Raw genomic sequence first — 23187 nt, 5'->3', positions numbered from 1 at the left:
AATCGTGTCGAACTGTTTTGTATCCTTGTTTGAAACACGACCGTTTCTTAAAAATGTTATGTGAAGTTGTATTTTTCCCTATTCAAACCAAAAAGCTAATGAGCTGAACTGCAGCTGCCCAGTTATACCCCAGGAGGATCCATGAGCAGGTACAATTTGCTTTAGCACAAGGCGCCCTAGCTTTGTCGCCTTTGTCTATATTTATTTTCTGAATGTAGTCTGTAACGTCTTAAAATCTGTGTGGAATGGGACGAAGTGGGCAAACACTGCCATAAAAGTTTAAAAATGTTCATATCTGGAAAGGCGTTGGAAAGTGTCGTAATTCTTGCTAAAACACACACACAAACCTTTGAATTTGCAGTGTATGAGGACATCATCCAGTAATATATGAATATCATCATGAGTAAGGAGTGTTATCTGGCCCACAAAACAGGTCAGCAAAGTGCTCCTTTAGTTTCACTCCACCACCATCTCCCTTGTCTTAAATATAATAATTGAACTGACATAAGCACTTTAAAGAAGCATTCACAAGTATATTGTTGACTAAGTATGTCAAAAGACTTCATTCATAATATTACTGCACTGTGCACTATATACTATTCAATATATTACTGCATTTCTATGATAATGAATGGAATAATTATTCACCATTAGGATCATTCCAATTTCCAAATGTTGGCCTATTGTATTTATTCCTGTTAAAAAAAATTTACAATTTAATTTATGACGCAGCATTTTTCATTTTCAATCTTTTTTCACTTTAAAAAATCAGGTCACAAACCACGTTGTCATCAATATAATTATGTTAACAGATAAATGATTTCTTCACTGTTGAAGTGAACCCTCCATGTGAAAAGAGAGATTGTTGTAAGGTCATGAACGTGTTAATAAAACAGGGCGGAGCCCGACCGAATGACGCGTGTGCACGAGGATCACGTGATACAATAGGAGCCGTCACATAAACATTGTACTGAACACAGCCTTCTGGTGATTAACAGCGATCATGCTTATTTTTTTTACAGATCGATACATTACGATTAGACTGTCTATCAGCATGCGTTTTGTGCGAGTAATGCGCGGGTTGTATGAGAGCAGCGTGATGGAGGAGAGATAGAGATCTGATAGCCACTCCTGGTGTCACCTACACACTGAGTTCACTTATGCTACACGCACAGTGGGATGGGATGCCTTGGCTGTGACCTCATCCTCTTCATGCATATATATCCTCTTTCTTACCGGGACCAGCAAGTCAAGAGAAAGGTAAAACAAGGATTCGTTTGGAGGCCAGTCCTTTACCTGAGGGTTAACAGGGTGAGCAGGGTTAAACGGTTGATAAAAAAATTTATGCATTTCTCTTTCATTTCAGTGTGCTTTAACAAACGCACACTGAAATGACAGAGAAATGCATTAATTACTACTATCTTGTGGCCACGAGTTAGTATCTTGTGGCCACGAGTTAGTATCTTGTGGCCACGAGTTACTATCTTGAGGCCACGAGTTACTATCTTGTGGCCACGAGTTACTATCTTGAGGCCACGAGTTAGTATCTTGTGGCCACGAGTTAGTATCTTGTGGCCACGAGTTAGTATCTTGTGGCCACGAGTTAGTATCTTGAGGCCACGAGTTAGTATCTTGAGGCCACGAGTTAGTATCTTGTGGCCACGAGTTAGTATCTTGTGGCCACGAGTTAGTATCTTGTGGCCACGAGTTAGTATCTTGTGGCCACGAGTTAGTATCTTGAGGCCACGAGTTACTATCTTGAGGCCACGAGTTAGTATCTTGTGGCCACGAGTTAGTATCTTGAGGCCACGAGTTAGTATCTTGAGGCCACGAGTTACTATCTTGAGGCCACAAGATAGTTATAATTAATTTTTTTTACCAAAGTGGGACTTGAGGGGCTCCGTATTAACGTGTGTGCAGTGGAAGATGCAATTTAAAATATATATAACAAGTACAGGGACGTAAAAACACATTTTTCAAGTGTTTTAATTTAACTGATGGTTTAAGAAAATTGATGTAAAGTCATTAAAGTAGAATTACTTGCAATACAAATCCTTAATAGTGGCGCTGGCACCAAAATATAAAGCTAACGTTATTCGATTTAAAAATCTGGTATGTATTACAGATGACCCAAACCTATCTCAAAACAGGCTGCCAATGTTATGACAAAATTACTTGGCTGGCCTAGGAACAAGTAGGCCTATTCAGAAGTTTAAAAATTAAAAACAATATCAAGGAAGGACATTGTAAAACTATGGTTGCAGCAAAAGCTACTTATTTTGAATAAATGACTTCACGACTGCAAAAAAAGTTCTAGTATGAATGTCTGTTACGAGTATGAGTGTAATCTGGACGTACTACGTCTTCGTTCGCCATGTTGCGCACACTCAACACATTCTCATCCCAAGGCGTCATATACAACGCTTTTGCCAAAGCGTAGACATCCAACGCACATGGCACCCTTTAGCGTCAATATAACATGCAGAGAGTATGGGTAAGTTTATTTCTGGGGTAGACCAATACGAGACGCCTTCTGCCCCATATATATCTGCGTCTCATATTGACGCTAAAGGGTGCCATGTGCGTTGGATGTACGCTTTGGCAGAGAATGGGCTGGCACACTTCAGTTATTGGCTGTATCTGAAATTGCATTCTATGGGAAAAACTGTAGGTGACATAAGAAGTATGTCCGAATTCACAGTACTCAAAGGAGTAGGCAAAAAGTAGCTGGGCGACCTACTACTTCCTGTGAGATTCAGTGTGCATATGACGGAACGTACATACTGCATCCGAAATCGCATACTATTTTGATTATGTACTTATTTTGAATAAGTAAGTAATACACAACCACTAAAAAAATATGTTCTAATCTATCTGAACAAAGTATGTTCTTAAGTATGTTACATTCACCATGTTGTCATTATCCTCTTCCGTGGCCTTATGGGATAGTAAAGTGTCCATTGTATGCATTGTACACTTCAGAATCTCACCGGAAGATGTAGGTCATCCGGGTACTTTTAGTTGGGAAGTATGTGATGTAGTTGGGTGCAGGGGTGGATATTTAAAACAGTCATTTGACTCAACATGACCAAATGAATCAGGTTGTTTGTTGACCCAGATTGTGAATTTAGTCCTGGCCTATCTTGGAAATAAATGTGAATATTTAACATTAACATTAAAAAAAGACTTTCCTAGAAAAAAATGTTTTCTTGTGTAGTGTAAAAGCTGCTCAAAAACCGTAGTGATGTGTGATCTGTGAGCGAATCAGTTAATCAGTCGACCAGTTCACAAATCATTTTGAAAGATTCATCAACAAATCAATTTGAATTTGCTATTTAAAAGGAACATTCATATCCCGTAGGCTAATCAAAAACATGAAGGGTAATGAAATGGTTGAAAAGTGTGGGAATGTTGTCCCCAAAACAAACCTGACCTTTCATTTTCACCTTCACACTTAAATGACAATCTCAAACAGATGATTTTACTTGTAATTTGCATTTAGGACACAGTCTGCATTCAACCTTCCCCTGTCCTGCAGCATATGTGTGTCATCTTAGCAGGCCAGTGTTTTAAATCTATCCTATCCAATGAACTGGGTTTGGTATGATAGAAACCAGATGGACTTAAGCTAATGTTCCTAATCCCCTCTTACATGGCTCGCATGGCCCTGGGACAGTGAGGTGAATAGCCCTGTCCCATGGTGTTGTTCTCAGATCAGATGTGCCACCCCTTGCCTCATTTCACTTCAGATTTAGTCTGGTATCAAGTAATCTTGTGACGAGATCTATGTTTTACACCTCAATTCTCCTCAGGGAGCTGTGAAGATCAGCATGCCAGGAGCCACAGACCTTCATGTGCTCAGCTCATGTAACTAATAGTGATTTATGGGAAAATCACTTGATATCTGTGTCATTCTTGTCTTTTTTCCCCTCTCTTGCCTATTTGATTTAGTGTGTTTGAGTGGTGGGCTGTTAGAGATGTACTCGCCACAGAGGAAGGACTTTGTCTCTCTGACGCTGGGAGACCAACACAACCGTAGCTACACCAACGGCAAGCACCGGAGGCAGTCCTGCTGGAGGGTTAGTGTTTGCCTGTTTTATTCTTAACATGCCATCTAAACCTTTGTTCTGCTGGACATAAATACTGAGCATTATATATTTTTCATTCATTAACTGTGATGTTCGACAGCTGACGGCTTCTGCGTCTTTATTTGTTTGTGTAAATGAGTGCAATTTTCCTGTCTGCGTGGCTTCTTGGCATCTATTTAATATTCTGAGAAGAAAATGCCATCACTGAAGTCGTTGTGTTCATTCCTAGCCAGACTGGCAATGTTAAAACCCTTGTTTTTTCCACCTCACATTTAATCTACTAATTTGTAAATACTTAATTATCGCCTGAAAGCAGGCACACACTCCCTGCTAAGCCTAAAACACAATTTTGTGGCTTGAAAGAAACAAAACTTTTAATTTAAAAATGTAGCTTAAAGAAACAGTTCATCATTAAAAAAAAAAACAGTTCTGCTAGGATTTACTCATCGTAATATCTTTATAAACTAGTTATTTTTTTCCTTGGGAATCCAAATTGAAGCTCATGCAATACAATTTTAATGTGTAAAAAACAACATAAGAACACCAAAAAAAGCAAATCACTAAGTCACTCGGTTAGTGAATGAATTGTCCTCAACTATTTTTATTTTAAGAAATTAATACTTTTATTCAGCAAAAAATAATACAAAAAATAAAAAAATAAAATGTATCACAAATATTAAGTAGCAACACTTTTTTCAACATTGATAATAAAAATTACAATAATAAAAGCATCATGTGATGCTTAAGACTGGAGTAATGATGTTGAAAATTCAGCTTTATCATCACAGAAATAAATGACATTTTACAATACATAAAATAGAAAACCGTTACTATATTTTAAATCAAATAAATGCAGCTTAGAAGAGACTTCTTTCAAAAACATTAAAAAGTCTAAGTGACCCCAAACTTTTCAAAGGTTGTGTAGCTCATTTTTGTTTCACAGGAAAAGAACAATCATGCAGGTTTGAACAACATCATGTGGGTGAGGATTCGGAAATGTAGGATTCTTTGGGTGAACTATCCCTTTAATGCCTCCTGTAATCCGAAATGCACTATATTTGGCGGCCGTTACAGTTGCTACGTCAATCCATCAAATATAAAATTGCTGCACTTTCCTCTGATTGTCCATGTATTGTTTGCGTTTGTTTTGGCAGAAATGGAAGCAGCTGTCTCGGCTTCAGCGCAGTTTGATTCTTTTCCTGCTGGCCTTCCTCTTCATCTGTGGGATTCTTTCCTATTCCAGTCTGTCGGAGCAGTGGAGAGGTACTTTATTCGTCCACTTTAATGACATTTCACTGGATGTGAAAGGTGAAATCACAAAAGATAGATGATTGGTACAGTCTCTGCCCGTTTATGTTAGCTGCTGGGGTAAAGGTTTTATTAAACATCACACGGTTTGCTATTAATAATTCACATGAGATTTATTTCTGTCTGTTTATTGTCTAGGGCTCTCTGACAGATCGTTGAAAGAGGACTGGGTTGAAATGGAAAACAGAGGTCTCAGGCCCATTCCCCCTGGCCTCCTCCCGAAGCTCCCACAAGGAGTTGTGCCTGGGGTCCAGGACGTCCCACCAGAAGTGCTGCCGGAGCTTCAAAGACCAAGCATCCCAATACTTCCCAAACCTCCAGCTATGGTTAGTAGGAATATCTCTTAGTTATTTGGTATATGTATTATATTTAATAAATGTATAATTGAAGAGTTCAGATGCAAAAGCCTCTAAATGCCATTTGAAATTTTCTTCTTTAATGAAGATTTTTATCAAGCTTGTATATTTAAGTTCAGTGATTTCACTTAAATGGCAATGATAATTACCTATTAATTGTTATTTAAGTGAAATTACTGAACTTAAATATACAAGTTTGATAAAAATCATCATTAAAGAAGAAAATTTCAAATGGCATTTAGAGGCTTTTGCATCTGAACTCTTCAATTTTTCTACACATTTTTAAAAAAATACTATTGTTTGTAAATTCAAAAGAAAAGCTTTTTTATAAAACTAAATTTGATCAGTTATAGCATTATTATATTGATAAAGTACATTTAAAAAGATTACAAAATTACAATTGTTACAACTAAAAAATGTTAAATACATAATATTTTAATATTATGTGAATAAGGTAATTCGTGACGTACAAAAACATTTGTGTTCATTATGTGTTCAGTCTATAGGCACGTAGTGTTTCTTCACAAAGTGAGATTGCCAACTACGGTCCTGGCATAATACAGCGTTTTTAGTCTATTTCGCGAATCCCCGTGAATGGGGATAGCTGTTCTGTATGCGACAAATGCAAAGATAAACGTTTCCATTTTTAGTACATCGTTGCCGTGTAAATTTATCCGAAGATTCTTTATCTACTCTTGTCTTTTTATGTTGGGCGGTTTGAATCAGCAGAGGAAGCCCCCTAGCAAGCGTGGTCCTCCAGCTCTACAAAAGCGAGGGAATGTGTCAGATTGGCAGATGAAAGATAAAGAAGCCGAACCCGAGATCAAGAGAGAAGACGACGGAGGGAAAGAAGCAAAAACAGTCATTAGGTTTGGACATTTTACATTCAATCGATGCAGACATTTTTATATGAGACTTAATTATGAGAAATGGTTAAAGGATTAGTCATTGACATTTATTTGTTGTTGGCTTAGTCAGTATTTAACCTTTCGAGTAAGTAGAGGTATTAAAACTGACACTAATTATGAGTTTTATTGCCATTTATTTGTTATTAGTCTCACTTACACGCTTGGAGCTGCTGAGAATGTTATCCCCTCCACTCCTCTTAATGTGTTCTCAGCTGGTATAAATACCATCATATTTACACTCATTCAATGTGCGCGTTTAATACAGCACACAGTATTGTTTTGGATGTTTGCCAAGATCCATCACAAAATATATGTTATAAAAAATTTCATATTTTTTGTTTTGTATGTTTAGGATTGTTTTTAAAAATGTCAGTGTGAACCAGGACTAAATGTATCTTTTTTTTTTTTAGTCCAGGCCAAAAGAACCAAGAAGTGTGAACACCTTATAGTACTTACAACTGCTCCAAAATTTACACACACAAAAAGAATGACATACATTTTTGGATAAATTATGGTCCAGTTTTTGCGGTGTGTTCTGATCTGTTTGGCCAATTGAGCATGTGTAATCAGCATCGGTGAGAGAGAGAACTCTTATTGGATGTTCACCTTAGCTAACTTGTCAGTGCATGAAAATAAAAGCTAAAGCGACCAAAGAAGTCAAGTCAAGTCAACCTTTCTTTTTATAGCACATTTAAAAACAACCCAAAGTGCTTTACAGATCAAGCTAGAATAAATAAACATATTTAAATACAAAATCATTCTATCAGACCTAAGAAATGGCTAGCGATGATGATGACCTCACATGGAAAGGAAGGCTATTCCATAATTTCAGACCCTTCACCGAAAAGGCACGATCACCCTTGGATTTATAACGGCAACGAGGATATATATTATGATACCTGCTGATATTTTTCCCTACACGCAGGTTCAGAACTCATGTGTTCGTCTACAGCCTCCTGTAGTTCAAGTTTTTGGCTGAGACGCAGCCGACGTGAGGTGACAATACAGCTTTTGTCGTTGCTAGTTTTTTTTTTAACGTTGGCTTGGTGTGTCACTGCCTTTAGAAAGAGCAGAGAATGCATAACAGGAGCGGAAGACAAACACTCCTGTGTGCTGATGGTACCTTAGTGAATAGTTCATTAACAGTTGCGCTGGTAATGCAGCATTTTTGAAGTGAGTTGCGATGAGCTTTCATTTCCTCCAGCTGTGTCCTGTTGTGGGACTCCTGCTCATGTGTAATTGCAGTTATGGGTCGTCTGGGAGGAAACAGTGCTGTTATGGGTGCTGAATCTCTGGATTGGATGTTACAATTGATGCCAGTGTTGTTTGTGGACTGCTAGCTGGCGCGGGGCAATGATCGAGGCGGAGCAGGAGACGGAGCTTCAATCCACCGCCCATGGGAAAGAAGGAACAGTGGCTGATGCCGAGGGAGCTACCAACTTAGAACCAGGTATCAGAATTCATCCCACAATTATTAAGGCCAAACGCCTCAGACATGTGATCATCCTAATGTCTTTCTGTGATTTGTTGTACACAGTCACAGTGAAGCCCGTAGATCATGTAGAGGCGGTGCGAGAGGCTTTTAGGCACGCGTGGAACGGCTACAAGGCTTTTGCGTGGGGTCATGATGAACTGAAGCCCATATCTAAGACTCATGGAGAGTGGTTCGGTCTGGGCCTTACACTTATAGATGCACTAGACACCATGTGGATACTTGGCCTGAAAGACGGTGAGTCTTATAACTGCAGCTTTTGTTTTTTGACCATTGTATGCACATTTCAAATCTATTACTTGTTTCATTTCCGATTGTCAACATTGATTAAAAGTGACAGCATTAAATTGATTAAAAGCGACAGTAAAGGGTTTTATGTTGTTACCAAAAAAAATGTTGTTAAATAAATACTGTTCTTTTGAACTTTCCATTATTCTAAGAATCCCGCAAAAATATACAGTATATATCAATGTTTCCACAAAAATATTAAGCAGTACAAATGTTTTCCTCATTGATAATAATAAAAAATGTTTCTTGAGCAGCAAATCAGCATATTATAATTATTTCTGAAGGATCATTTGTTTTCATGTAAAACATTAAAAATATAAATAAATTATAAATAAATGATACAAACTATTTGACCAGTGGAAAAGATGGAGAAAAACTTTCTCTGAAATGTATTTTACACTATTTGATTTATTTATACAAAAACAAGAGAAGGATATAGGCTATTAAACAAATAAATAATATATATAATAAATCTATAAATGTAATGTGATGGCACATCCCATTTAAAATTAAAAATACATTTTAAAGTATGTTTTTACAGATTTTTTTTTTATCAAATAAATGCAGCCTTGGCGAGCATAAAAAATCTTAAAATATAATTTTGACCCAAAACCTTTGAACAGTTGGATGTTGCTAGCATACAAATTGAAAAAACTAGTGAGTGTGTCAAAAGTGGGTTTTAAGAAAGAAAGTCCACTGGGCCTAAAGTTCCCATATTTGAAGACAAACCCTTTAATTAAAATATATTGATTGAAAAAGACTATATAAATATGAATACTGATGGAAAATGTGTACTTTGCACCCCCTCCTTCTCTCTTTCTCTCTCTATGCGTCTCTCTCTTTCTAAATCTTTATATATTAGAGTTTGCAGAGGCGAGGAAGTGGGTCGAGACAGAATTATCTTTTTCCAAGAATGTGGATGTGAATCTTTTTGAGAGTACCATACGTATTTTGGGGGGTCTCTTGAGCACATACCACTTGTCCGGGGACACACTCTTCCTGGAAAAAGCTGTGAGTACTTCATATCTTTATTGAATTTAGTATCATCCTCATTATCCTCCTTATCCTTCATATCCTTCATTATACTTCATTGTCCTAGTGCAGGACAAAGTATGACTTTAAAGATTTATAGCTTTTGGCTTACACAGATACTACTATTTTAATAGACCACAGATAAAACACTTGTTGTGTCTCTTTTTTTTTTTTTTTTTTTGTAGAAAGACATTGGCTTCAGATTAATGCCTGCTTTCAAAACGCCATCTAAAATCCCCTACTCTGACGTGAACATTGGTAAAGGAACCGCTCACCCGCCACGCTGGACCACAGACAGCACGGTGGCAGAGGTGACCAGCATTCAGCTGGAGTTCAGAGAGCTCAGCCGACTCACACAGGACCCGCAGTACCAGGTACATTATTTTGTAGCATTTATTTATTTAGTAATGTAAAAAAAATCAAGTTAAGATTTTAATTTATTTCATTATTATTATTATTTATCTCCCTCTGTTCTCAGAATGCAGTGGAGGAGGTGACCAGACAGGTCCACAGATTGGAGGGAAAGCGTGATGGTCTGGTGCCCATGTTCATCAACACAAACAGTGGTAAATTCACTCGGCGAGGGGCCTTTACGCTGGGGGCCCGTGCGGACAGCTACTACGAGTACCTGCTCAAACAGTGGCTACAGGGTGGCAAGAAAGAGACTGAGTGAGTTACACTAACACAGCAGATACGGATGCTGCTTTGGCTGACGGTTCATAAATTTAGTGCTTAGACCGGGTGTCAATAGCCCACTGGTGCTTTTAGCTAATGGGTTCCAGAGAATTGGTGCTCACGGAGCTCACGGAGCCTAATGTACTGAGGTTATAGTTCTGGTCACAGATGGGGTGGTATGATTGATTCGCATCGTCAGTTACTGATTGCACTGGGAAAGAACAAAAGCATGGTTTAATTGTTATGTAACGACATACTGCTTAGCCTTAACAGTGATAAAAGTACAGGGCACTTGTGTTGCTCTTGAAAACCCCTGGAGGTGACTTTGGTGCATTTAGTGTTAGATTATTTTATTATGATGTCATCATTTCTTGATGGAATTGGTTTCAAGAGGTCTCAAATTATATAAGTGCAAATGTTTCTGTTTTAATGTCAAATTTAGGGCTCAAGCACTACATTGTGCTATGAAGTAGAAAAAAATGTGTAATTCGTGTGTTGCTAGGATCAACAAAAATAACACAGAAATAAAGCCTGTTTTCAAATAGGCTTCCTTAACGCTCACCCTGGCAGCTATTGGATAGTCAATATCATACTATTGATGGAGACAATGTTGCTCAATCTATTTTAACATAAAAAAATAGTATGTTGGTATAATGAAGCAATATTATTTTAGCTGTAATTCCAGCAAAAATCACTATTGCTCATATATATATATATATATATATATATATATATATATGAAGAGTTCAGATGCAAAAGCCTCTAAATGCCATTTGAAAATGACCATTGCCAAGCCTCTAAAATGACCATTTTTATCAAGCTTGTATATTTAAGTTCAGTAATTTCACTTAAATGACAATTAATAGGTAATCTTCATTGCCATTTAAGTGAAATTACTGAACTTAAATATACAAGTTTGATAAAAATCATCATTAAAGAAGAAAATTTCAAATGGCGTTTAGAGGCTTTTGCATCTGAACTCTTCATATATATATATATATATATATATATGTCTGTGTTTACATAATATATTTGTGTGTGCTGTATATACTGTAATTATTTTGTATAAATAAATACCTATGCATGCATGTATATATTTAAGACTTATTTGTGCTTAAATTCTATATTATATAAATATAAATATTTTATATATAACACATTTTCTTAAATATATAAATGCATGTGTATGTATTTATATATTCAAAATAATTATATACAGCACACACAAATATATTATGTAAACACAGACTTTTATTTTGGATGCGATTAATCGCAATTAATTTTTGCACAGCCCTAATATATATATATATATATATATATATATATATATATAATTACATTTAGATTACCACTTCTGTCAATTAATGCTCATTAATCTAAGCAATCAAATTGTAAATGTAACTTTTAGCAAATTCGTGATACCTATTAAATTCCCTTGTTACATTTAAAATGATTGATTTCATGCGTTGTAATGTTTATATTTTTTAGTGTTTTATTTCATTTATTTAGACAAATTAGTATTGAATTGTAATATGAGGCATTTTCAGTTATCAACCATAACATTTAAATAAATATTGACTTTTTGTATTCACACATAAATTAAACATAAATGATACCTCAAATGGTGTAGCTTTTTTGAGGAGAGGTGTGCTGTTACGTTTCTAACTAGTTGAACTTAAACTTTTTGTCTGACGGACAATAAAATTTGTAAAAAAAAAAATAAAATAAAAAAAAAATTCCCTCACAAGACCATATCACCATGATGACTGATATAGGAATATACTGTCATAGGCATGTTTCGCACATGTCCACCACCATTACGGACAGTGCCAAGGTGTCATTGCTTCTGGCGAAATGCGACATCAGCCATTTTGTGCACTTGACAGGATGTTATTCTGTCTTTCTGTTCTCTCTGCTGGTGCGATTCTGTCTCTGTTGAGCTTGCCGGATCATTGTCATGCCCTGCTCACACCTGAGTCTCGTTAGACTCCCGCTGTGTTGACATCACATACACTTGCTTCTTGCTGCTAGTTTTTTTTTCATTGGGTTCGGTTTTGAATAATTCAATAAAAAGGTGTTCACTGGGGTTCAGTAGACACTGACTGTTAATGAGTTTTGATATATGCCTCAGTCTGGTGTGGAATATCAAATCCAAAAAAGACCAGGGGCCTCATTTATAAAACTGGGCGTAAGATACTTAATAAAAGTGTATGTGTGCCCGAAAGCCAAAAATGGTGAATGCAAAAAAAAAAATATTCAGACTTCTAAAACTATTCGTACTCCAGAACCTGCGCTGAATTCACTTTATAAATCCCAGTCAGCCGAAGATTGTGTCTCCATCCCGTTTGTCTTCACACCGAAATAACCATTTATGGAGATAACTACACCTAGTTTTAATTTGCATATCATCATCTGCATTTCCATATGATTATTCATCCACGTGATACCAAGGTACAAGACATTAGGAAAATATGAAATACGGATGTGCCGTCACATTACATTTATAGATTTATTATATATATTTTTATTTGTTTAGTAGCCTATATCCTTCCATTGTTTTTCAATAAATAAATCAAATAGTGTAAAATAAATTTCAGAGAAAGTTTTTCTCCATCTTTTCCACTGATCAAATAGTTTGTATAAGAGTTTGGTCTGAGTTTGCGTGCAGGTTCGCAAATTTTCCCGTCAAGTTTGTTTTTATAAATGCCAATTTATTGTACAACGGTTAATTAATTACAATGGTTATAAATGAAGTCCCAGGTTGGTGATGGATATGCTAGTCAAAAATGTAAATGTCCTCTGAATCCTGTCCGTTATCTGGCTAAGACACTGATGGGGTTGGATCGGAGCCCTTACTTTCTGTGTTTGATTTTATTCATCACAGAGACACGTATGAGGACTGCCTGAAGTCTGGGATGCTCTCAATGTACAAAAAGATGCAGTAGCTTATTTTTGTCTCTAGAGGGCGAACTTAATCACGTCAAATGCATAGTGTGGTTTTTGCATATCGTTTCAGGTTGCTGGAGGACTATCTTCAGGCTGTAGAAGGTGTCAAAAAGAATCTCTTGAGACAGACTTCTCCTAGTAAACTGACCTTTGTTGGGGAGCTGTCCAACGGCCGTCTCAATCCCAAGATGGTGAGAAAGTCGTGACTTCATTTCAGCCGCCAAGTGTCATACTTAAAGGGATAGTTCACCCAAAAATAAAAATGTATGTTTTTCCAAGCATGTATGCTCCTAAACAATGCAATGCAATACAGCGATGATTACAGCAGTGTATCATATTAGATACATTTAATCATGCTTTTTCTAAAAACAATTGTATAGATAATCAAGTCAAGCTAAGTTGTTTCAGTCATTGTTCATCTTAAAATATCACTAACAATATAAAACTCTTATAAAACGTCATTTTGTGCTTCAAATATGATAAAGTAGGCATTATAGGATGAACCTCTTTCTCCACAACAACACTCTCTCTGTCTCATCCAGGATCATTTGGTGTGTTTTCTTCCTGGCACGCTGGCTCTCGGCGCTCACAACGGCCTGCCCGCTGATCACATGGACCTGGCTCTGCAGTTGATGGAGACGTGCCATCAGATGTATGCGCAGATGGAGACGGGACTGAGCCCAGAGATCGCTCACTTTAACCTGCAGTACCAAAGCGGACGGGACATCGATGTGAAGGTTCATTAACCTGCACTGTCACCACTCATTTTTGACAATAAACTCCCTGGGTGGTTTGAGACAAGACCTTTAACTGCTGATGCAGGTTTTGGAACAAAACCATAATACCCTTTCTCTCCTTTGTCTAAGAATAAAATGGTAAAACAGTTTCTGCGCTCAGCACTGATGAGATGACCTTTATAATAGTTGGTGCCATTTTACATTAATAGATTTTGTTTTCTCTCTTCAATATGTATGTGCAGCCTGCTGACAGACACAACTTGCTGAGACCAGAGACAGTAGAGAGTCTGTTCTACATGTACAGATTCACCAATGACAGCAAATACAGGGACTGGGGCTGGGACATCCTGCAAAGTTTCAACAAGCACACCAGAGTGAGTGACACTTGCAGGAATTTTACATGACAAGAGGTCATAGATTTTTTTCCATCTTTTGGTAAATTTTGATAGTTTTTCTTACATTACAAGAAAGGTTATATACTGTAGGGTCGAAAATTTGAGACTAAACATATAATGAAAATATTTTATTCTATATAAATAGAATATATTTCTTCTCTTATTGTAATTTAAAAAAACTATTTGTTGTATGTTTATACTCACACACAAAAAAATCGCTGTTTGGATTTAAATAGGCAAATGCTTAAGAGTCTATGAATGTGATCATTATTGCAGTGATGATTATGTTTGTAGTATGTTATGTGTTTGGCAACAGTTCTTCTAACCCTAATTAATGGAGTGTGTAGCTTTTTATTTCTTAAACATCCATGTAGGAAAACACATCATGGCCATTTTGCAGGATGACAATGTCAAGATTCATCAGGCTCAAACTGTGAAAGAATGGTTGGGAGAGAGCATGAAGAATCATTTCCACACATGAATTGGCATCTGAGTCCAGACAGAGTAATTGTCAATACAAGATCTTGATCAAGAGGTGCATCAAATTTTAGTCAAGAACTTATATTGACAATGCAAGAGTCCAGCACTCTGTGAAGTCTATTCCAGCACATCCCGAAGACTTTTAATGAATTTAAGGTCTGGACTTAGAGGTGCCAATTCATGTGTGGAAATCATTCTTCATGCTCCCTCCCAACCATTCTTTCACGATTTATTAAATCAGCCAATGTAAAAAAAAAAAAAAAATAGAAGAAATCAGAATCAGTCCATATTAGAGAAAATCCAAGATTGTACTATATATTTCTGTTTTCACACTTAAATTACATTTTCCATCATCTAATGTTCACTTAAAGACTTAACGTTAAATGAATACTCCACTTTTTTTGGAAATAGGCTCATTTTACCACTCCCCCAGAGTTAAACAGTTGAACGGTTTTCGAAAGTATTCAGCCGATTGTCTGATATTTAGAAGAATATCAGTAACCAGACAGTTTCTGGTCTCATTGACTTCCATAGTATATTTTTTTTCCTACTATGTAAGTCAATGTGACCAAAAACTGTCTGGTTACTGATATTCTTCTAAATATCAGAAAATCGGCTGAATGGATTCAAAAATGGTAAAACTCAACTGTTTAACTCTGAGGGTGTTGTAAAATGAGTCTATTTCCCAAAAAAGTGGAGGATCCCTTTAACGTTAATCTCTAAAATGTCTTAATAAATTAATAACACTGTTAAATGTAACCTTGAGCAATTCTCGAAATAATTTTTCCCCACATTTTATGCCAAAATTCACTTGTAGCTTTTAAGATGCTTGATTCTATCTTTTAGTTGGTGTGTGTGTGTTTTTTTTTAAACACAAAAATAGTAGAATTTTAATATATTTCATTTATCGGTCTCAGCTGGAAGCATTTTCACTGCCCATTGAACAGTGTGCTAGCTGTGCCAATAATAAATAAAGAAACTTAATTTCTTTACTCGATTTCTGTCTCAGGTCCCCAGCGGAGGCTACACCTCCATAGGTAACGTCCGTGACCCGTTGAACCCTGCACCCAGAGATAAGATGGAGAGCTTCTTCCTGGGCGAGACGCTGAAGTATCTCTTCCTCCTATTCTCTGACGACACCGAGCTGCTCAGTCTGGATAAGTACGTGTTCAACACTGAGGCCCATCCACTTCCCATATGGCCCTCTGCCTCGTGAGGGTTTCAACAGGAAATGACGCAGGCTTCACAGGAAAGTGACCCCTCAGAGCTGCTCGGCAGGAATGTTTCTGCTCTACACTGAGGTAGCAGGTTATGCATTGACCTTTAACTGTACACTTGAGCTTTATTCAAAATGCGGTGAGACTATTTCCTCACCCAGAAGAACTGTGTTACTCATTATGGGCGATGAAACATCTCAAATATAGTTTTCCTCCTTTACAAGACTTCACTTACCTTTGAGCTCATGGGACAACTGCAAAGTGTTGGACAAGCCCATGCAGCTGTCACAATTTTTAGATGTCTCATCTTCCATATTTGGGACAGAAACATTAGTGTCAGAGCTCCGTAAATCACAAGGCAGACTGCTGAAATCACACACTGTGAAAAATGCCAAGCACTTTGTAAAATGAAGACTTCTTTTTTTGTTAACGTTGTTATTTCTATGTCTATAGAAGGAGGCTCTTGATGGGAGTGCATCACCTTTATTTTTGCTGGCTGATACAGAAGGAAACTGAGTGTCAATTTCTAAATGTTTCTTTTTTTGTGCGAGTCAGGGTGCATTAGTGAATATATTGAGTACTTTACAGATCATCTTGAGATTTATTTGGGAGCCCTGTGGGATTGTTTGTATTTTTCTGTTATTTATGTTGACTTAAGTGAGCGTACTTCAGTAAACACTAATGATTTGATGTAGCGGATGTTGCCCGAAGCCCTGCTTGTGTTATACACTGCTGATTTACGCTATTATCTACACATTTTAGCAGCGGTTGCATGGCACTGGATGCAACATTTAGCTAAAACGTGATCCAAAGTGTATATATGTTCATTTATTTATTTATTCGGTAACACTTTACAATACGTTTTCAAATGTTTACTGTACATTATTTCATGCATTAGTTCACATAACCAAACCATGAACAATACTTCTGCAGCATTTGTTCATCTACATTTACTAAAACACCTTTTAAAATCTGTCTACATTAGTTAATGCATTATGAACTAGCATTAATAAACAATGATCAATTGCACTTTTACTAACATTTATAAAAGTTCAGAAATGCTGTAATAATATATTGCTCATAATTAGTTCATCGCTAAAGTGAACCAATGAGACCTTATTGTAAAGTGTTACCATTAATTCAAATTTCACAGCATTGCTACTTGAAAACATTGCTTGAAGGATTAACTGATTCTCAGCAACAGTCAAGATTACTTTTGATATTAAAGCTACAAAATTGTCTTTGTCATATTAGAGTGCAGTCATAATCTCTATCCGCACACTGCCATCTGTTTCAATATGCTAGATTATTGTAGACAGGTTGGAAACAGTTGAATGAATCACTTACCCAACAATAAAATGAAAACGTCATCATAAATTCACCCTCATGTCGTTCCATTCCAAACCCGAATTACATTCTTTCTTCTTGGTCAGTTCTGAATTGATTCCTCCTTTTGTGGTCCGAGAAAGAAGGTTGTACAGGTTGGGAATAACACGAGGATGACTCGACGATCACAGAAGTTTCATTTTTAGGTGAGCTGTCTTATGATAAATTCTTCATTTAGGTCCTTTTATATTTTCTAATACTTATGTAATGTTTTTCCACTACTGGATAATAAGAATAATAATATTGAAGGTTATTTAAAAAACAATTTCAAGGATATTTATAGGATTTAATTTTCAGCTGTAGTCTACTTATTTTTTCTTGCAATTTTGAATTTATATCTCTAATTTTGTTTCCTCAGAACTGCAGGATTTAAACTCGCAATTGCGAGAAAATGTCAAAATCGTGAGCTGACTTTTTTTCTCAGAATTGGACCATGATGCACAATTGCGAGAAGAATTCTAAATTCTAAAAAGGTAATTTATTTGTTTTTATATCTCACAGTTCTTACAAAAAGTATTTTTGCAGTTGCAGCTGTAGGCTGTTTCTTATGGAATATTTTTTCCACAACAGAATAATAATTTAAATGATAATTGCAACTCAATCTCATTTCGTACTTTTGTTTTCTCACAGGTACAAGTTTACATCTTGCATTTCAGTGTTTGTCAGAATTGCATGATATAAACTCGCAAATGTGACTTTTTTTCGCAATAGCAAGTTTATATCTCGCAATTCTGACGTCTGACTTATTTTTTCACGCAATTCTGAGAATAAAAAAATCACAATTACCTTTATAATTTTTGTGGTGGAAACAAGCTTCTATAATTTCTCTCTCGTATCGCTTGTTGACTTTATTTGCGCCTGGTGTCTTTTGTCAAACAGCAGTTATCCAATCAAAACGGTCAGGCTGTCAAATAATCCTGCATCTGAAACAATCCATTTTCAGGGTGATTGACATTTGCATTACAATATGTCTGTTCCGTGTCACAATCCTCTTGCTGCCTCTAGTGATACAACGTAAAAATCTGCATCGCTTGTGCCTTTGGATTTACAGAATACAGAGTGATCGGATGATAATGAGAGATTTCTCCCTGATTGCTTCCCCCGTCTCTCTGCTGCAATCAGCGGTTTGTGATTACCGTTTGTGCTCGCCAGCCAATGTTAAATGAAGGATCCCAGAGTGGACACAGATCTGATGAGGGTTTGTGAAGGTCAGGTTATGTTAGTTGTATTAATATCCAGCATAGCTGAGCCGTATTGCATAATGGTGAAGGTGTATTATATGTATGTTGTAAGATACAAGCAGGTCACGTTTGTATAGTGTAAAAATGAAATGGATACAAAAGTAGACCAAGTAAATTATTATTTTATTTTTTTTGTAAAATTGTTCATTTGTTTGAGATTCATCTAGGGCTAGGCTTTACTTTCTTTCACTATTCAAATTATTATTATTTGGGGTTGAATTGAATGATTTTTTTTTTTTTAGATTGATCACATGCAATTGCAAAGTGCCACCTTTGAGATTTATTATAGAATGTATATTTCTACAATTTCTTAACAAAAAAGGAACTCTGCCTAGCCTAGTGTGATTATGCATTTTGTTCATGTTATTAATTTTATGCATACTTTTTATGCTAATCAAATTATGATTTTTACATATTCATAATTTAAAATCTATGGGAAAAAATGCTACCCTGTAAAATGGTCTCTCTGGAAGTGGAAATTAATATTGTAAAAGTTGTTCTTGTAAATACTGTTTGAAAAACTTGCTTTGCTACATTACACAAATAATTTTCTTATTCCAGTATTTTGTCTTGTGTTCCAGTGAAAATATCTAAACGATAAGACCGTTCTTTTCTTCATTTTCTTGAGGTAAGTTTATTTTTATTACCCTATTAAATCGAACAAAATTTAGTGACGTTTATGTTTAAAACAGGCAAAACACAGAATTTGTCAATTTTTAATCCAAAATATATTTTATATCATATATATATATATATATATATATATATATATTTAATTTTGCTTCTCGTGTGAGACATTTTTGTTTTTTGTTCAAGTAGGATGATTAGATATTTTTGTTTCACTGGAAAATAAGAAAAAAATATAGAAAGTCAACTTTCTGTGTATCTAGTAACTATTCCTAAATTAAAAACACAACCAAATAAAACCATCCAGCAGAAGTTATCTGTTCTTTTTAACAAATGCAGAGGTTTGTCAGTACATAAAATCAATGCAACCAATACAGCGCCTGAAATCCACTCAGATATGTAGTTCAGCCAAGCGCACTTTATCTCTGATCCCACTCGGATGCCCGTCTCAACCAAGGCAGAAACCGCACTTTGAGAATATCCAATTTCCGCTGTGAACTATTTTTGTTGCTGACCTGTATGAGGGTTTTCAGTCATGCACTTTCTTGCTTGCCGATGTGAGTCCTGCGCCTCCGACCTGACTGCAGACTGCCAATGTCGTGTTTGGTCATGCATTTATAATAAGGCTTGAACACACTACTACCCAGAGCTAGTTTACTGTAGATCGCTTTCTGCCATCTGAGAGCTTTAGCATTTGGAGAACTATAGGTAATGTCTTTGTGTCCAGTTCTTAATCAGAATTTTTGTCTTTTTTACATATGTGTAATGTTGCTGTTTGAGCATGAAAAGGTCTGAAAATCACAAAGCCCTCACATCGCTTCATAAAACTAAAAAACACATGTGATGTGACTGAAAATAACAAACTAAAAGTCCATAAACAGAAACTAACTTGATGTAATTGTGATAGTAGGGTTTCCCCTTTGTCATTTTAGGTTCAGAAGAGTGCTCGTGAGAGCCCCTTTTGCGGCCAACATGTGCCCTCGATGCGCAGGGCGTCTCTCTCAGTTAAAATGACCTTGTTTTAAGGATATTTTGTAGAAAAGGACACTGATTAAAAACAAAAAAGTGATTATTATTGCATTTTTAAATGCTTATGACTACATTGTTTTACTCTTCAAGACTTAGAAATCTATTGTGCAATTCTTTTATATCAATTATCATTCTGACATTAAATATAGTTCTAAATTCAAGATTTATGGTTAAAGTTTGAAGTTAATAAACTGTCTTTGGTCATGCAATCAGTTAAAATATATTGGGCCAAGATAGTTTCTGAAATGAGTAATATCCTTGATAAGGAGTTGGTATTGGATTCTTTATTTTTGGTCCTTGGTCTGCCTTGGTCTGGAAAAAACATAGGCTATTACTGAGGTGGATAATGGACATGACTGTATTATTTAACTTGTCTAGTTGATTAGCCAGGCCAGTTTCCTACTTCATGTTCAATGAATGTATTTTAAAAAAATCGAAGTTGAACTCAAACATTTGGTTGAGAGGGCCTGTGTTCTATATCCCAGAGCAGATTTCGAGAACTACAACTCAAGCTTATCCACTTGTTTGGCCATAGCTGAACCATACCTGAGGAATACCTGACCTGATACGGTTAAATTCGTTCCCAGAGTTTACAGCTCGAGCATGGCCAATTTTCTGCATGACGATGAAGTGTGACAGGCCCGCGGCCGCTACTTCTCGAGCGTTAAGAAAGCGCTGTATAATTGCTTCTCGTCCCATCAGGACTGTTCCTGCCTCTTCAAACATCATGGCCTCTGTTGGCTCCACTGAGAAAAGGGCACCAAATTAAAGGAATATGACATTTGTCTTAAGATCAGATGCTGGAACTTTAATTGGTCCTTCTCTTCTTTTTTTTCTAACACAGTTAACGTCTATTATGGTTGTGTTTGTTACTTCTTTTATCGTGACAATTTTGTACATTTTATTCAATATTTTCACTGGATTTAAACCAGCTTGTTTTGTTTTTGTTTGCTTGATTTGCAGTTAATGTCACTGAACTGATCACAAACAAAAATAAAGCTTGATAAATTACGCACATTTTTATCTATTCGTGTCTCTTGATTTATTTTGTCACATTATATTTTCCCAGTTTCATCATAGGTTTTTTTTTCGGTTTCTGAGTTGGGTGTATACGTTTCCAAATCTAACTTTATATTGCCTTAATCACAGTCTTGTTGGCTTAAACATAGCACCGTTTTGAAACATGTCTGTTAGCAACTGTTAGCTAGGCTTAAAAAATGTAATACACAGCGGGGTTAGTTCTAACACAGTGTTACAACTAAGCCGCCAAGTGTACAATGTTAATCAAATGAAAACGGAGCCACACAACTTTTCAGGTTTGAGTATACATTTAACTTTGTTGGACTTTCACAAACAATGTTGGAATTTAAAATGTTTAAAATTTAGTGTACTATGAATGATAACTTGTTTATTTATTAAAAATATGGCCTGTTTTTAATGCAATAAACCCTTTACATTTTTATTTTAAGCTCATTTGTATTATTATGACTGTTATTATTATTAATAATATTAATTGTACATGCAGCTGCCACACACAAATCTAATTTAATTGCAATTAAAATATTTTATAATTTTATTTATTATTATTTATCGCAAAATTGTGCAGCCCTTTTCTATGTCTCTATCTATGATATTGATCCACAATAGAAGGATGTTTGGATGAGGGATGGATGTGTGGATTTCTGTCTATACAGATGCACAAACGATATCAAACTATACAAATAAAATAGTACTGAATTATGTGTGTTGCACACAAGTGTTCCAACTAACCCCTCTGTCTGTTACAATTAACCCCACATTTGGGGTAAGTTGTAACATTTGCACTTCTGTCACTTTCAGTGTGTTGCTTGTGTAAAAGAAATATTAATCTAACCTAATTATTTTTTAATTAATTGAGCCAAAACCAAAATGCGTTAGGTTATGCCCCGCTCTCCCCTATATATATATATATATATATATATATATATATATATATAATTTGTTTTATTTTGCACCTTTATGATATTACACAATTTATCATTAATTGTTTTTGTTTAATCATAAATCAAACCAACAGATATTTATTTATATTAATGATCAATTTCTCTATGGAGACATGAATGGGATTTTTTTTTTCCCCAGAATCTGACTGTATCATTTAAATGAAACACAGACGCTTCAATGGTAAAGGGAATTTTTGGGCATTTTAATGATCTGTTCCTTAATAGTGACAGATAAATGCACTCATTAAAGTGATAAATTCTCAGTTTCAGAGTTTTAAAGCTGTTTGGGTCTAACAAGATGGTGTTAAACAGACCCTAGGGCGTGGTTAGGGGGTAAACACAAAATTCCGCCTGTATTCCAGCTGGCTTGTGTGTTGGGAAATCCGTGTGGAGCTGAAGGTGAACACTAGGGATGCATTAATGAGAGCTTGCAAAACTGGCTAAAAGCCCTGGGCTAAAGAGCTGAACTTTGAAGGATCCTTTTTAAACGTCAGGGGAGGAGTAGATGGATTGGTCGCCTGGAAGTAAAGTTTACAGCGTATATAAGTTGTTCTATGTGAGCAAGAGGTCTGTGATTTGCAGAGTCTGCATGATTGATCAATGGAATCAGGTGTAACAGTGTGATTCTAAAGGTTGCAGACAGGTAAAAAAAAAAAAAAAGGTTCTTCTACAGTCTGACCCATTTTAGGTACATTATAGAAAAAATGTTAAGTGTCTTCGACATACATTATGACTCAAAATACATTACCATGAGTTCAGAAGTATTTATATTAATTAAAAGATTTCCGCTCTCTACTAAACTGCCAGGAACGGATAAAGATGATCAATTTTGATGTCCTTCTGGGAGTGAGCATTACTGGGAACTAGGACTCATCACATGAGACTAAAAGGGTTTCGGATACTGAAATGTGAATCTTCCAGACAGAGGGATGAGGGGCTTTCAGATTTCAAGGTAAATGGAAGGCAGGGTAGAATTAGAATCGACAGAGAGAAAAGTTCC

The 23187-nt window shown here is 36.0% G+C and overlaps 1 protein-coding gene across 10 annotated transcripts; it reads left to right on the top strand.

The window, feature by feature from the left end:
- The first annotated feature begins 52 nt into the window (after positions 1-52).
- man1b1a (mannosidase, alpha, class 1B, member 1a) lies at positions 53-21222 on the top strand. 10 transcript variants are annotated; one of them, XR_016147527.1, is made up of 16 exons: positions 918-1260; positions 3952-4079; positions 5243-5351; positions 5535-5722; positions 6479-6621; positions 8001-8110; positions 8198-8389; positions 9303-9451; positions 9658-9846; positions 9951-10141; positions 13164-13284; positions 13636-13830; positions 14073-14204; positions 15715-17454; positions 17667-17781; positions 19131-21222. XR_016147527.1 is itself a non-coding variant. In XM_039688031.2 (14 exons), the coding sequence occupies exons 2-14, from the start codon at positions 3978-3980 to the stop codon at positions 15919-15921; spliced, it is 2028 nt and encodes a 675-aa protein (XP_039543965.2). In that variant the 5' UTR covers positions 53-149; positions 3952-3977; the 3' UTR covers positions 15922-21222. The 10 variants fall into 10 exon arrangements, 4 of the variants coding, with proteins under 4 accessions (XP_039543965.2, XP_088979562.1, XP_039543967.2 ...); XR_016147528.1 differs by having other exon boundaries at positions 15715-17781; positions 19131-19177; positions 20793-21222; XR_016147524.1 differs by having other exon boundaries at positions 17667-21222.
- The last annotated feature ends 1965 nt before the right edge of the window (positions 21223-23187 follow it).

Source organism: Pimephales promelas, chromosome 19 (genome assembly GCF_988280905.1).
Source record: "Pimephales promelas chromosome 19, fPimPro1.hap1.1, whole genome shotgun sequence".
In the NCBI taxonomy this organism is placed as follows: domain Eukaryota; kingdom Metazoa; phylum Chordata; class Actinopteri; order Cypriniformes; family Leuciscidae; genus Pimephales; species Pimephales promelas.
This window is presented reverse-complemented; position numbering and strand designations above follow the sequence as displayed.